This window comes from Scomber scombrus, chromosome 24, assembly GCF_963691925.1.
Source record: "Scomber scombrus chromosome 24, fScoSco1.1, whole genome shotgun sequence".
Classification (NCBI taxonomy): domain Eukaryota; kingdom Metazoa; phylum Chordata; class Actinopteri; order Scombriformes; family Scombridae; genus Scomber; species Scomber scombrus.
This window is the reverse complement of record NC_084993.1, coordinates 321,593-337,848: the sequence shown is the minus strand read 5'-3', so window position 1 is coordinate 337,848 and position 16,256 is coordinate 321,593. Positions and strand designations below refer to the sequence as shown.

General features: G+C 39.8%; 1 protein-coding gene across 1 annotated transcript; it reads right to left on the bottom strand.

Annotated features, from left to right (window-relative positions):
- Positions 1-1,338: 1,338 nt before the first annotated feature.
- Positions 1,339-11,005, bottom strand: LOC133976570 (adhesion G-protein coupled receptor G7-like). The gene is made up of 15 exons (XM_062414793.1): positions 10,919-11,005; positions 10,162-10,266; positions 9,877-9,986; positions 9,282-9,422; positions 8,901-8,989; positions 7,957-8,105; positions 7,471-7,584; positions 6,985-7,172; positions 5,913-6,065; positions 5,104-5,216; positions 3,974-4,308; positions 3,440-3,521; positions 3,042-3,200; positions 2,768-2,924; positions 1,339-1,535 (listed from the first exon to the last, which is right to left on the bottom strand). The coding sequence occupies exons 7-15, from the start codon at positions 7,520-7,522 to the stop codon at positions 1,344-1,346; spliced, it is 1,431 nt and encodes a 476-aa protein (XP_062270777.1). The 5' UTR covers positions 7,523-7,584; positions 7,957-8,105; positions 8,901-8,989; positions 9,282-9,422; positions 9,877-9,986; positions 10,162-10,266; positions 10,919-11,005; the 3' UTR covers positions 1,339-1,343.
- Positions 11,006-16,256: the final 5,251 nt, after the last annotated feature.

Genomic DNA, 16,256 nt, shown 5'->3' with positions numbered 1-16,256 from the left:
CAGTCAGTATAAAATCTGATCATGTAAAGCACAAATATGTTGCTATAAAGGAAATAAAGTGCAAAACAGAAAACAAAAAAAGTAACAAAATGCAAAAATGTTGCTCTGTAAAACTGAAAAAAATCAGCAACTTATCAATATAAGAAACTTCAGACACTTAAATTGTTCAGATCTAAAATCTTTCATGTTTACATTTATAAGATGATGCTCATGGCAGCGTTGATCATTTTACTAACTTTTTATCTTTTTAAAGTTAATATTTTAACAGTTTCAGCTTTGTTGTTTATGAATGATGATGTATAAATGTTATTATTTTTATATATTTATTTATTATTATTATCTATTATTTAACATTGTTGTGACTATTGTTAATATTTTATATATGTGTATATATGTTTAAATTATATATATAAAAACGAGAGTTTGATTCAGTTTTTAACTGGACTTAAGTTTTATTTGTTCAGAAACCGCTTAAATGTGCAATATGTAAGAGTTGAAGTTTAAAACATACAGTAAGTAATAAGTCTTGTCCCGTAATGCCAAGCTGAACAGCACTGTGTGTACGACTGATTTAATTCTAATAAACGGGATATTACTACAACTACCATCTTGGATTTTGAGGTTGAGGCTGGTGAGGTTCGTTTCCGACTTTCCGAGTCAGAAATCCGACATCAGGAGGCGCTCCAGTTGAAATTTCTGACTGGGAATTCATAACGACTTCCAAGCACAACTGGACCGCACCATCAGTCCAACATGAGAAGAAGAAGAAGAAGTACTTCCTCTTCTAGGTTAGATTCATTCAAGCAAACGTTAGCTCAACATTAGCACTGAATTACTTACTCAAAGTCCTACTTACCTAGTTCCTAGCTAACAGAGCACTAACTAGGGCTGGGTTTCAGTACTCTGAAATAAACCAATACCAAATAGTATTGAAGCATCTCTCGTCAAACGATACCTGCAATCGATCCTTTCTGCATCCAGAACTAGAAAATATGACTATTTGTATGGACTTGCTCACAGCCAATCAACACAAGCTTTCTTGGATTTAATGCAACATGATTGGTATCAATGATGTATCAGGGTCACTTTAAGGGTACTTGGATTGGTGCTGGTATTGTCATTTTTTAAACCCAGCCCTAACACTAACATAGCACCTCAACTTTCTGGTGATATGCTGCTCCCAGCTGTTCTGGAGTATGAATTATATTTTTTAACATATTGCACCTTTTAAAAACAAGAAAGAAAACAAAGAAATTCTGCAGTTCAGAATATCTGACCTCAGTGATCTTCTTCAGTTAGTCTCGTAGATAGAAAACTATAATCGGTTGGGATGTATTTCCACTCTAAAGAGTTTTGCTGGAGGTGTTACGGTCTCTGTAGGACTCAGAGCCGGTTGACCTACCCCAGTCCTTCCACAGGACGTACTTTGTGTTTTGGAGCTGTATGTTGACAGACGAGACGAACTGAGCAGATTTTGACATGTAGTCTCTGAAAGTCCTCGTTCTGGCTGTGAACAGGATGAAAATCAGAAACCCCTGAAGAAGAGGAAGAAGAAGAAGAAGAAGAAGAAGAAGAAAAAAGACAAGAACATGAGCTTCAGTTTTTCTTCTTCTTTGTTTGTTTAGCTGTGTAACTGTCAGGGAGCTCAAACTAATGAGGCTTTTCCCTTATACAGTTCTAGCACTACTCAGCTCGACCCGACTCTGTTATTTTGGCTTCTCCATCAGGGATAGTACCTGGTACCTGCTGCTCCTCCATCAGGGATAGTACCTGGTACCTGCTGCTTCTCCATCAGGGATAGTACCTGGTACCTGCTGCTCCTCCATCAGGGATAGTACCTGATACCTGCTCCTCCATCAGGGATAGTACCTGGTACCTGCTGCTCCTCCATCAGGGATAGTACCTGATACCTTCTGCTCCATCAGGGATAGTACCTGGTACCTGCTGCTCCTCCATCAGGGATAGTACCTGATACCTGCTGCTCGTCTATCAGGAATAGTACCTGATACCTGCTGCTCCATCAGGGATAGTACCTGGTACCTGCTGCTCCTCTATCAGGGATAGTACCTGGTACCTGCTGCTCCTCTATCAGGGATAGTACCTGGTACCTGCTCATCCATCAGGGATAGTACCTGGTACCTGCTGCTCCTCCATCAGGGATAGTACCTGGTACCTGCTGCTCCTCCATCAGGGATAGTACCTGATACCTGCTGCTCCATCAGGGATAGTACCTGGTACCTGCTCCTCCATCAGGGATAGTACCTGATACCTGCTGCTCCATCAGGGATAGTACCTGGTACCTGCTGCTCCATCAGGGATAGTACCTGGTACCTGCTCTGGCGAGGTTCCAAGTGAGCTGAGCCGATACTAAAATGTGACGTCAACAGACTGCCGGTCACTGATTGGTTAGAAAGTCGTCACTGGAAGAGTCTTGAGTGCGAAGTCCAACACAAAGATCAAACCCGGCATTTTTAAATACCGGCAACAGCGTTACAGGGATGGGTTTCTCTTCTCTTGCTTTGTGTGTCACAAAAAGCCACAGACCGAGCAGAGAGTACACCATCGCCTCCATGTCCTCTGTTGTTTATGTGTTTGTGTCGCGTATAAACAACTTCACTGCAGTTTTGTGCAGCCGTGCTATGACGACCATGCTCACTTGAGGAGGAACTATAGTAATGGAAAACGACCTGGTACCAAAACCGAGTAGAGTCGAGTCAAGTAGAGCAGAGTAGTGCTAGAACTGTAATAGAAAAGCCCAATTACACACCTGTGTGGTTGTGCAGATGCAGAAGAAAATGCTGAAGAACAGATTTGCGTCTCCTGTTGTGGTGAGGACCAGGTACCCCAGAGTCCAGGACAGACCCAGTAACACCGCCAGGGACAAACTGGTGAGAAACTTCTTCCTCAAAGATACAGGGTTGGAGCTGCACAACGGAACAAGAACCATGATTAATTAATTTACTGTGAGAAACTGAAACTAAAGAATCCAGAAAATATTCACATTCAAGAAGCTGAATCAGAGAATTTGGACTATTTTTCACCTGTTTAGTCTGGGGTCTGTCCTGCATGTGGTCAGAGAGACGAGCACCAGCAGGACCACGTTGTAGATCAGGATCAGACAAACCGGAAGCAGAAACCCCCAAAACATCGGCTTCCCAAAGTCAAACTGGTCGTCCTCGTTCAGAGCTGCAAGCCAGCAACTTGACAACGGAGAGAAGGAAGTAAAACATGAGAACTGACACGGAAACGGCTTTGAAAGACAGACAAAAAATATTCATCAGATGGAAAAATTCACCATTAAAAGTCTTGAATATGAACATTAGATGACGTGATACAGTGTATTTACATTCATGTTGTACTGTGAGAATGAATTTAAAGAAACTTAACAAGAAAAACTTAAAGATGAATGAACAAAAGTAAAACTACACAAATAACCCACAATTCCTCCTGTCTGTATCCCAGAGGATGTTTGACCCTGTAGGTTGCTCCTAGCGTGATCGCCATGACAACGGCTGGGATTCCTGAGAGGAAACAGGAAATCACAAATAGCAATTAATATGCAAGAAGAAGCAGAAGCCAAAAATATTCAGTTTACTGTCACATGAGACAAAGAAAAGCAGCAAATCTTCACAATTCAAAGACTGGAATTGGAGAATTAGTCACTGAAACAATGATAATAAATGATTTCTCCTTGTTTCAGGTCTAAAACAAGGGAGTGTGGGAGACTGTCATCATCAAACATCTGGAGACTTTAAATTAAGTGAATTCTGTGAATACTTGGGCTGGGTATCGGTACTCGACTGAAGTGGCAGCTTGACTTTTGGCCTCCGTAGATTCTCCTGCACTCAGCTGAATCACCACTAGATGGCACTACATCCTAACCACTGGTCTATAAATGGTTTGAACAAACAGCCAAAGCTGTGTCCTGCCTTTTAAATGTCGTGCTGTCTGACTGTATGAATGAATGTCGTACCCCATCCAGCAGCGGCGCTGATGGAGGTCCAGTGTGGCGGCAGGTTGCGGCGTATCGTCCTGACCAGCAGCATCACCTGCGTGCCGTAAATGGCGTTCCACATGAAGGTGGCGAGCAGGAAGAAATGGAGGAGAGCCGTCAACGCCGTGCACGAGCCGCGATCGGGTTCCACGTATTCATCAGACTCAGGGACTTCATTTTTTCCCATGTTGGGTTCCTCCTCGGTGTCGTTTCGGTTGGAGTTTTGGACTCCAGAGAGGAAGGTGATGATGAAGGCCAGCAGGCTGATACAGATGCAGAGCAGAGCCATCTTTGAGTTCTTGTTCTGAGCGTTTCTGTTGAAGAAAGAGTTTATTTAATGTGGAGCCGGAACACCAGAGAACACTTCACCAGGTATTTCTTTAAACTTAACTCTTAACTTCACGTTGACTTCCATTTCCCACCTTTTTTATTCTAAATACATTTTTCTGTCAACCTTTAGACATATCATTAGAGTTCATGCTCAAACATAAAAAAACTTCTATGTCAAAACCATAGACTGTATATATAATGGACGTAACATCTGTGACGTCACCCATTGGTTTGTGGACTGCTGCTCGGTGGCCAATAGTATCGGATCTGAGCAGCGCCATCTTGAACATTTCCGGTGCATGCTGGGAAAAATAAAAACCGGGATTCTACTTATATGGGCATCAGGAGGAGCATGAGGCGCCCTCCTGAACCTGTGAACCAATCAACCTGTCAATCACCACGTAGCCACGCCCTAATGCATACCCTGCTTTATCGTCACATATAAAATCAGGGAGGCCAAAATGTCCCAAATGAACATCATACTGCATTGAAGAAGGCTTTAAACTAGCGATTGAGACCATAAACACATTTTGAAAACGTTTACTGAGGTTAGAAATCAAGTGAGAAGTTGGTGACTTGTCCATTGACTTGTATAGAGACGGAAGTCCTTTTGACACCAAAACGGCCCCCTGGTGGCCTTTTGATAGAATGCAGTTTTAAGTTGCTTCCGCGTTGGCCTCATTTCAGAGGACTGGAACTCCCCGCCTGGTCAAAACTTACTTCAACAACCAGTAAAACAATACAATATTTATATGTGTATATATGAAACAGGATCTTACATCTCTCTACCGTGATGAATGATCGTTACGACCAAACCGAAAATAGATAAGGAGAGTCCAACGATGGAAAGCACACTGAGGTGCTCTGCATACTTGTGTTCCTTTCTAACAGACTGAAACAGAAAGAAACATTTTAACATTTAATTTTACATTTGGTATGTGATGCAAATACACATTTTTATTTTAACAAGTAGCTTCGTGTCTAGTTTCTCTTTTTTTTTATCGTGGTTTAATATCAGCCACAGTTGATCAGAACCTTTCCAACAAGGAGTTTAACCCTTTGTGCCTCACTAAGGACATCTTCATTTTTGTATTCTTGATCATTTTGGGCTGTGTTCATGCATGTGGCAAATTCTGCAAGGATTTAAATTAAAAAGTCAATCAATCACTTATAATAATATTATAATAAATTATATAAAATATAATAATCACTGTGTTCTGGGCTTTTATTTTGGAGCCCCGGCTTTAAAATGGTAGTTGCTTGTTTTGTCCACCAGATGGTGCCATTTAGCTGTATTTGCCTATGGGAGAATACAATGCAGTGTTCCTCAGTCATGCTCGTCCTGTATCATAAAGCAAAGCAGACCAAAATGACCTGGATGTGTTGGTATGGGTGTCAGATTGTGGTGTGTATGTGTGTATTGAAAAATGAATACAAATCATAATATTTTCATGGCGGTCTTTTAACGCAGACATTTTTGTCCCTAATGATCTCCATGTATCACTTTTTGAAGTGATACACAAGGGATACGTTGGTTATATTTGAGCAGTTCTGAGTGAAACTGGCTGTGCAGATGTGTCCTGTTTACCCAGAGAGCAGCGAAGTTGGTGGTGTGGTTGCAGACGCATCGCAGGACGCCGCCTGAAGTGTTTTGTTTGAAGCAGCCGGCGGTGCTCCAGTCCTCCTCACTGTAGTTCCAAAACACGCAGGCGAAGTCGTGCAGCAATGTGCCGTTCATCAGCTGAAACAGCAGCAGATATCATATCAACATATAACATTTATTTTTTTACAGTAGCAAAACTTAAAGGAACTTCAGCGCCTGTGAGGGAAAAATCTGAATAAAAATAGCTTTAAAACACAATAACACAACTTTTGCATTAATGATAAAATAAAAAGATTCATTGAACATGTTTTATTTGATCTGGAGCCACAGTGGTTTCTTATCAGACTGATAAAGATTCATTAACTTTCGTTTATGAGTGTCAGTATTTACTGTCGGTAGGATTTGACCAAATCTGTGCCACAGTTTTTTTTCACAAACACATTTTGAGATTGAAAATGTTGCTTCTCTTCTTCTGGACTTTGGCGTCGTTACAAATAAACACCACGAGCAACAAAACAATTCAGTGTGCAGCATCATATTCATTAGATTTATTGGTGACATTAAAAAAACTATAAACAGTTCAACTGAAACCAGCTGGGACAAAAACAAATTTAGAGAAGTCATAAATCACAACCTGGTTTCAGTGTTCTATAAAACAGTTTATATCCTGTATGCCCTTTTGACCCTGACTGTCAGCCTGTCTATGCAACAAACACCATCATAACGTTTACAGACGACCTGACCTGTTTGATATTCCACTAATAATCTCATTCTGAACAACAAGAGGACAGAGGAGATTTTAGTGGACTTTGGGAAGAAGAGGAGAACCAATCACAACCCAGTCAAGCAGTGGAGAGTGTCTCCAGTTTTAAACCTTACTGTGGCCAGTGTCTCCATATGAAGACATTATTTATTTCATGTTCAAAGACGATATTTAGTTTTTGTATTTATCAGGTTCTACTAATCCTAAATATCTAGGAGAGATTAAAGAAGCAGAACAAACAACAGCTCAGGTCTCAGGAGGTTTAAACATCCACATAAAAACAGACGTTCTTACTGTTGGTCTGAACTGCATCTCGATGTGTTGTGGTACCACGCTGCGCTCCTGACCTCTGACACTGGCCGATAGGACCCTGATGGAGGTCTGTCGCTTCCTGTAGACCCTCGACCGGAAGAAATGGTCGTTCTGGTAGAGGACGAAGCCGAGCGAGACGTTTGTCGGCATCTGGCGACTACTGACATCTTCTGCAGACATGACAGACAGAAAACAACAGCTTTATTTGAACAGAGAAAAACACAAAAAAGTGCTGATTTATTTCTCTCTCATTCTCTCTCTCTGTCTCTCTCTCTGTCTCTCTCTCTCTGTCTCTCTCTCGCTCTCTCTCTCTCTCTCTCTCTCTCAACCCCAACCAGTTGAGGCAGATGGCCGCCCACTTTGAGCCTGTCACCAAGTGCTGCTCTATGTGTAAAGTGCCTTGAGATTTCTTTTTAAAGATTGATTAATTGATTCCTTTAACAACAGTTTATCAAAGCAGAAACTCACCTGGAGGAAATCGTACGAGTATCAGGGCATCGGCTATGACGCCGTTCTCCATCACAACTGATGACGTGTTGGTGTTCAGTCTAATTCGGTCGGCAACAAAATTTCCAGATATTCCTGAACAAACCAAGAAACAGAAGTTCTTTATAGAAATGACAAAGAAAGAAAGAAAGAAAGGAAGGAAGGAAGGACAGTGGGCCGGATTAGACCCTTCAGTGGGCCGGTTGTGGGTCACATGTTTAACACCCTTGCTTTAGAGGTTAAGCAGTTTGGAAAATAAATGAATGAATGAAGTTGTGTGTTGCAGATTGTGAGTCGTGCTTCTTTCATTTTCTGCCACACTCCATCTGAGACAAACTTGATCAGGATTACACACCTGAGCGCTGATTGAAAGATACAAATGAATTTTTACAGTTCTTCCGTCATAGTCTTTCATCTTCTATTTTTTCATGAACTAAACAATTCATCAAGAAAATCATGGTCACTGACCTTTGAGCGACGTGAACTGGACTCCCTGAGTGTTCTCCGCAGGTAACCGAGCCGACTGGACCACCAGGTTGGGCTGAACCACCTCAGACTGAGAGGAGTTGGTGTTGGAGCTGAGGTTCAGAGAGAGCTCACCCAGAGTCCTCGTCAGACTGAACCAACAGAAACAAAGTCAGCGTATACCTGCAACTCTGAGGATCCATCACATAATGAACATTCATCTGTTCTTTACTTTTTAACAGTTGTGTTCAAACGTGATTAATTAAACAACAGAGAATAACAGAAATAACTTTGAACCATGACTTTCAGAATAATTGATACCAGTGATCCAGACCTGCATCAGATTTAAATAACTCTGATCCCTGAACTGAACCAACAGAAAAGCTCCATCTTGAAAAGGATCTAATGTTGGTTTTCAATGCTTCACATTCTCCTTAACTATCTTTTTAATTGGACATTTCTTCATCTCTAAAGCAAAGAATCAGAGCACTTTTTCTTTGTGAAGGAAATCTTCTTGCAGAGTTGCTTTTAGAAACCGATAAATTTTCCACTTTATGTAAATGTCTTCTTCTGTGTTTCAGGCTTCTTTCGGCCCTCAACCTGAAGCCAAACCTGCTTCCTGTGACTATCCAAACTTTAATTAATTGCAGATGGGTTTCTTTTTTCTAAATTGTGAATTACATTCATATCAACATCCGAGTCATAACTATAACTTTGAAGTTTTCTGACTTTCTGCAGAATATGTTGTCAATGCAACGTCTTCTTAACCATTAACTGTAAAAAAGAGAAAGTAGTCAGACAATAGTTCTCAAAGTTTTAAAGGCTTAAACCACAGAAGTCGAGGATTGATCCTCTGACGAACATGAATCTGAGTCTATCCATCAAATAGTTGCTGAGATATTTCAGTGTGGACCATCCATAGAGAGAGTTGATGATATGTTTTTTACCCCAAAGTAGTGTTGTTTTCCTCGGTGTTGCTCGACACGCTGGCGTTCAGCAGCTGGCTGACTGTGGCTACTGCTGCCACCCTGACGCTCTGCAATGCAACACAGGACACACGGCTCAGTCATTACATCAAGAAATGTTTGAAAAGTCAAATACTGAAGCTTTTTAAGTGGGCTCTGTATTCTGTATTTTATATTTTATCTTTCATCGTCACCATCTGATCAAATATCATCTAACGTCGTAGATTTCTCAGATTTCTGCAAAATCCTTCAATTTTGTTCATGAACTGGTGCCATCATAGATGAGTGATGTTTAGCATTACTTCCACTGTTAAAGTTAAAGGTTAACTGAGCCAGGAGTTCTGTTTAAGTGATGTTTGGTACCTCTGTGGCGTTGGGAGACAGAAGCAGCGTGTTGGCGATCTGAGCTGCTGCTGTCACATTTTCAGACGTCAGCTCTTCAGGTTTGGACGTCAGGATTTGAGCGCTGGCCGCCAGCCTCTCGAAATCAGCTGGGCTGCTCAGCTGAAAATATGAAAGATATCTGTTTTGTATTTATTAGGTCAGCTTTATTTCAAAGCTGCACATCACATGTCGGAGAGTAGAAATCTTCTAAAATGTTTCGACGTCTTGGCAGAAAATGGTAAAATCTTGTTGTCAGATTTTCAGTGTTTAAATAGTCTTTTAATTCTGGATCTTAAAATGTTAACAAGTTCATTTAAAATACTTTATTCATCCCTCAAGGGGCACAATATGAGGCAAGCAAGAACAAGTAAGAGCAAACACATTCATACCCATATATACCATCTGAAAATACAAATATAATGATTGACCTGTTAAAGGGTTAATGGCACTCTCCAATCTCCATCTCCTATGTGTGATGGTTAACATATCACAGTATTTATTTCTAACCCTGTTGGTGACAGCTGAGAATGACCAATCAGCTGTTTTCATGGTTTTGAAGGTAGTTAATTCTCACATTTTGTTTTAAGTCACTGAGCGTCAGGCCGCAGATGAAGATCTCTGGACGGCTGAAAGTCGGTTCTCCATTCTGGATGGAGCATCTGGTGGAGGCCTTTGGTTTGCCAGCTGGATGAAAGTGGTGGAAGTTACACAGAGTGAACCTCATTGATAGTATAATTAGTTTATTTATTGAGAACAGTGTTAAACGTTTGATGTTGTGTACCAGAGTTAGCTTATCGCTCTTTTTAATGTTGGACTGATGAGAAATGGGTTGATACCTTGTTGGATGTTAGAAACTCACCACTGCTTGTTCCCTCCTCACATTTTTCCTCAGAATATGCAAACCAGCCGACGGGTGTTTGCGGGAAATTATATCCTACCAACGTCTGACTTGGGCAGAAATTTCCTAAGAAGACAAATTAAATAAAAGATTAGTTGCGTTTCTGAAGGTTTGTTTGATTTGGAAATGATAAGTTGGAAAACAAGACATCTAAAGGTGTGTTCAGAGAGAAAGCCACTGAATAAAGTCAATGGAAGGACACGTGCGGGTTCAATGTGGGTCTGTGGCACAAAGCCTTTAATGGTAATAGTCTGACTTCTCACATGATCATTAACGGCGCTTTAAAATTTGGGAGCTTTAAAAACACCATATACACATTTCTGTCAGATTTTTCCTCATGTGACCCACAGTATTAAAAATTAGAAATAAAGTGCATACTTTTTTATTTTTGTGAATGTGATACACATTTTGTATGTGCAAATCGGACCTGTGTTTATTTCAAATAAATTCAAAAATCAAAAAATCGTAAAGAGTAAAAGTCAGAATATGAACAGTATGTGAGGGTTAAGTAGGATCTTGTAAATATTATATGGACTTCTTGAATTTGCATTAATGATTGTAGTTGCAAAGTTACAATTTCCTGTAAAGACTGATTAATGTGTATTTTGCAGTTTAAAAAAAAAGGGGGGGGGGTAATTATTCATTATTCTAAAGACCCTCTAGCAGCTGTCACCTGTAAAAACTCTCTTGTTAGCTGCTGCTGCTAAATCTGACTCACCTACTGCGCACGTCTCTCCAGTCCAGTCATCAGTACAGATGCAGACACCATCCACTGGTTTCCCTCCATTATGACAAATCAGAGCAGTGGTAGTTGGGGGATTAGTAGTAGTAGTAGTTGTAGTAGTAGTAGTAGTAGTTGTAGGTATAGTAGTAGTATCAGCAGGTGTAGTAGGAAGTATAGTAGTAGTAGGTGCAGTAGTAGTATTAATAGTAGTACTAGCTTCAGTAGGACTAGTAGGTTCAGGAGCTGTTGTGTAGGCTTCACTAGTAAATGTATCAGCTGGTGAAGTAGTAGCTGGTCCAAGACTAGTAACGTCAGGAATTGAAGTGGTTTCAAAAGGTAACTCAGTAGTTTGACTAATTTCAGCAGTAGATACATCGCTCATAGTGGCAGATGTTGAGATGCCGTCAGTAGTTTGAAAAGGTTCAGTAGTGATTATTTTGGTAGGACTAGTATTTTGTGTAACCATAGTGGTCCCAGTTGTTTCAGAAATAACTGTAGCAGGAATAGTAGGTGGCCTACTAGTAGCTAGTGTAGTAACTTCTACACTCGTGGTGCTTTCCTCAGTAGTAGATTGAGGAGCCTCAGTAATAATAGCAGTTGTTACGATGCCGTCAGTAGTAATTTCAGTAGTAGATACAGTGCTCATAGCGGCAGTTGTTAAGATGCTGTCAGTAGTTTGAGAAGCCTCAGTAGTAATAGAAGGTGCAGTAGTAGTATTAATAGTAGTACTAGCTTCAGTAGGACTAGTAGGTTCAGGAGCTGTTGTGTAGGCTTCACTAGTAAATGTATCAGCTGGTGAAGTAGTAGCTGGTCCTAGACTAGTAACGTCAGGAATTGAAGTGGTTTCAAAAGGTAACTCAGTAGTTTGACTAATTTCAGCAGTAGATACATCGCTCATACCGACAGTTGTTGAGATGCCGTCAGTAATTCCACTAGTAGATACTTCGCTCATAGTGGCAGATGTTACGATGCCGTCAGTAGTTTCACTAGTAGATACTTCGCTCATAGTGGCAGATGTTACGATGCCGTCAGTAGTTTCACTAGTAGATACTTCGCTCATAGTGGCAGATGTTACGATGCCGTCAGTAGTAATTTCAGCAGTAGATACAGTGCTCATAGCTGCAGTTGTTGAGATGCCGTCAGTAGTTTGAAAAGGTTCAGTAGTGATTATTTTGGTAGGACTAGTATTTTCTGTAACCATAGTGGTCCCAGTTTGTTCAGAAATAACTGTAGCAGGAATAGTAGGTGGCCTACTAGTAGCTAGTGTAGTAACTTCTACACTCGTGGTGCTTTCCTCAGTAGTAGATTGAGGAGCCTCAGTAATAATAGCAGTTGTTACGATGCCGTCAGTAGTAATTTCAGTAGTAGATACAGTGCTCATAGCGGCAGTTGTTAAGATGCTGTCAGTAGTTTGTGAAGCCTCAGTAGTAATAGAAGGTGCAGTAGTAGTATTAATAGTAGTACTAGCTTCAGTAGGACTAGTAGGTTCAGGAGCTGTTGTGTAGGCTTCACTAGTAAATGTATCAGCTGGTGAAGTAGTAGCTGGTCCAAGACTAGTAACGTCAGGAATTGAAGTGGTTTCAAAAGGTAACTCAGTAGTTTGACTAATTTCAGTAGTAGATACAGCGCTCATAGTGGCAGATGTTACGATGCCGTCAGTAGTAATTTCAGCAGTAGATACAGTGCTCATAGCGGCAGTTGTTAAGATGCTGTCAGTAGTTTGTGAAGCCTCAGTAGTAATAGAAGGTGCAGTAGGAGAAGTTTGAGCAGGTTTAGAAGTAATTGTTTCAGTAGGAGTAGTAAGTTCAGGAGGCGTAATGGGAGGTTGTGGTCCAGTAGCGGTAGTAAAGTTTGGGAAGTCAGTATTGCTGCTGGTCATGTGGGTTGTTGGTGTTTGTGCTTCTGTTCTGGAGGAGGCCAAAGGAACAGCTGTGAGGAGACAGATTCAGTAATTATTACAATAAGGAGTTTATAGGAAAGAGTTGTTGATGTGTCTTAATACTACTACTACTGTAAAGGTACAACTAGAGTCAACTTGTAAAGTATTTCTAATGTTATTGAAATACAGCAATCAGCAATATAGAAATAGAATATATATATTTATATATACATATATATTAGGGCTGCGTTAATAACGTGTCAACGCAAATTAATTGTAACGGCGTTCATTTTTTTTTAACACACGTACATTTTATTTGACCCTTGTCCCAGCCTGTAGTTTGGAAATAAGGAAGTGATGCAGCAGAAACGTTTAAGATAACAGAGTCTCAAATATCAAACATACAACTGATACAGAGAGACGTCCTCCTTCTCACCTAAGGTTTGTGTGTGTGTGTGTGTGTGTGTGTGTGTGTGTGTGTGTGTGTGTGTATGTATGAGCGGGGGTGTGTGTGTGATTGGGTGAGTGAATGTAACAGTTCCTAACTGATATATTGACAGCAGATTTTATTTTGTTCATATGTATCCTCTCCAATGTTAATAAAAGTATTAAAAACAAAAAATATTCTTTTAAAATACATTTACACAAATGTGTTTGCAGTTTGAAATTTATTGAAATTAAACCATATGAGAAGTTTAGAGGGAAAAATCACCAAACTGTACTAATATAAACTTGCATTATCTTACTGTCAATGTTGTAATTTAATATTATACAGTTGAACTTAAAACATAAATGTTTCCTATTTGAAAGTTTGAAGTACGAAGCCTCAGGAGTCCTGAAACAATCAACTTATGTATTGATCTAATGCATCATGTATCATAACATCAAGAGGAAATGAATCATGTCGTTACTGTTGTACTGTGCAGATAATAATCCAACACATACACATTTGTCTCTTAATGTTAAAGTTTTCTTACCCAAAGTGAGAACGAGCAGAAACCAGAAGTCCATGTTAATGCCGATCAGAGACGGTCCAGTTTGAGCTGAGCTGTGCTGCACAGGAGGAAGTGTTGGTGTGATAATATTCAGCTCAGATCTATGAAGGAATGACGGTGAAATCATAAAAGTCAGCACAGCAGCTCAAAGGTCATCAGCTGTTTGAAACAATGCTCTGGAGGTTTATTTACTTTTCTTCTATAAACATAACTGAGCTGTGTGAATCTGACTGGTTGGTACTTTTACCATATTATCATCACCAGACTTCACCGGTCTAATGAAGGTGCTACTGTATATCAATAAAGTGCCACTGATTGATTGATTGATTGATTGATTGATTGATCGGAGGGAAAACCACAAATCAATGAGTGAAGCTTGAACCTCGACTCGAGTTGTAAATCTGCAGCTTCTCTTAAACCTTTATTGTTTATTTTATCTGAAAAATATCACCAGTCATTTAAAGAAGAACCGTCTGAGTTAATAAAGTCTAATTATAATCTGAAGATGCTCATCAGACAAACAGAATAACGTCTGAGTTACTTTTAGCTCAAAAGTTCAAAGTCGGAGCTTGAAAACGACGTCAAACCCCAGTTTGAATCATTCCAGTTTAGAAGTCAGTAAACCAGTTGTAGCCACGTTAACCATTGATAGAAATACCAATAAAATGTCAAACCAGTGCTGTGTGAACCTCTGATTTAAGTCTAATACACAGGTTATTAGTGCCATGGGTGCGCAGCTCCGAGGCATCTCTTAATCTTCTCCATACTTTTTATTATTATGCATAACTCGTCCCGCTGCTTTGAGAAAACCCCGACAATATATACATCAATGTGCGGCTCAAACGGGAAAGGGGTGCTGTGACTTTTGGTGTTGAAATTCTAATTTTTCCTAAAGTTATTCCCAAAAAACTGGGAGAATTATCCATTGGAAATGAATGGGAATTTTTTTTTAACCCACAAAATTTCACCTTTTTTCACCTTTTTTCGGAGTCACCTAGCTCTCTCATACCTGCACGTAGAAATGTGATTCAAACGTTAAAACGGAGTAAAACTTGTGCTCTCTCCAAAGCACTAAACTGTTTTTACATAACATGTAAACTTTTCAAACTATGAGCAGTCAAACGAGGAGTGGAAATCACTTTTTCTTCAAAGTTAGAGTGGAAGCGTCAGTTAGCTTGAGTGCGAGAAGCAGTAAAAAATAAACTTAATTTTTATTTTTAACTCGAGCTCACGGCCAAACCGTGAAAAGGAGACAAATCATTTTTTGTCAAAATGTAGACATAGGTGTTGGGACTCATAAAATGTGATGTTGACAGGCGGGGTCTGCACAAAATTTAAATGGGGGGCCTTTGGGAAACACTGATCATCATTATTCACCATTTTCTGACATTTTATAGACAAAAATTAAATGATATATAACAAATGTAGAAATTATTACAAACTTCCTTTCTATAATGTTTAATAGCTTCTCTTTGAGGGTCTTTTGTGTGATCATTTTTAACTTTTCATATAAATCTATACAGAAATAGATGAACATCAACATTTAAACTTTGCTGATTACGGATGAGATCATGAAAAAAAGTCTTAAAAATTATTTTAAATGTTGCCTGAATCTGCAGAAACTAAACCAACATTCATTGATCAACTGATCGGCAGAAAAAGAAACTCAGTTTAGACCAATTAATGACCAGTTTGAACCACTGATCAGGACAATATAAAGTGAAGGAAAGCATAAAAGCAGCAGAAGTTATTAATGAAATATATAAACCCCTAAAATATGCAGAATAGTGTGTTTGAATGTGAGATACTGCAGGGTTAGAGCTCCTCCTGCTGGCTGCTGCTCTCCACTACACCAAACTCCTTCAGAGGAAGAACAGGAACATTAACAGTGATGTGAATCAGCTGTGAGCAGCTCAGGTCTGCAGAGGAGCATCACTGAAACCTGATTATTCCCAGGTGAGTTCTGCAGCTTCTTCTTTCTGCTCTCTCAGTGGATTTATGGAGGTTTAATGGTGATAATCATCAGAGATAATGAAGAGTGAGTCACACTGAACCTAAAATTGTGTAATTCATGTCTGTGTGTTCAGATTCAACAGAGTCAGAACTCAAAGAAAACAACATGAATCAAACTAACCTCAGCCCAAAAACATCTAATATCAAACATTTCAACATTTAATCAGCAAAACTATGAAAAGCATCAGAATTAGCTGCAGTGTATTAAAACACATCTGTATTAATTTTAACATCAACTCTTTAATTAAAAACTGCTTTTAATGAGCTCCATCTCATTATTCCTGAGTGTTGGCGCCCCCAAGTGACAGAAGGAGGAACTGTCAACCTGATTCTGTGGCTTCAATCCACACAATGAGAATTTAAAATATAAAGCTGTGCAACACTGATCCACCAGGCTCGTGAGTCCTTTATTTTTTTTATTTCGGTCACATGAACTCATGTACAT

What these genes read in the sequence shown, in the direction of transcription:
- LOC133976570 (XM_062414793.1), bottom strand. Translation starts at nt 7,522, where the DNA reads ATGGAGAACGGCGTCATAGCCGATGCCCTGATACTCGTACGATTTCCT. An exon ending in AGATGCAGTTCAGACCAACA is followed by an intron (nt 6,066 to 6,984) that starts GTAAGAACGTCT and finishes CTGCTGTTTCAG; the next exon opens with CTGATGAACGGCACATTGCT. An exon ending in GGATACAGACAGGAGGAATT is followed by an intron (nt 3,201 to 3,439) that starts GTGGGTTATTTG and finishes TCCGTTGTCAAG; the next exon opens with TTGCTGGCTTGCAGCTCTGA.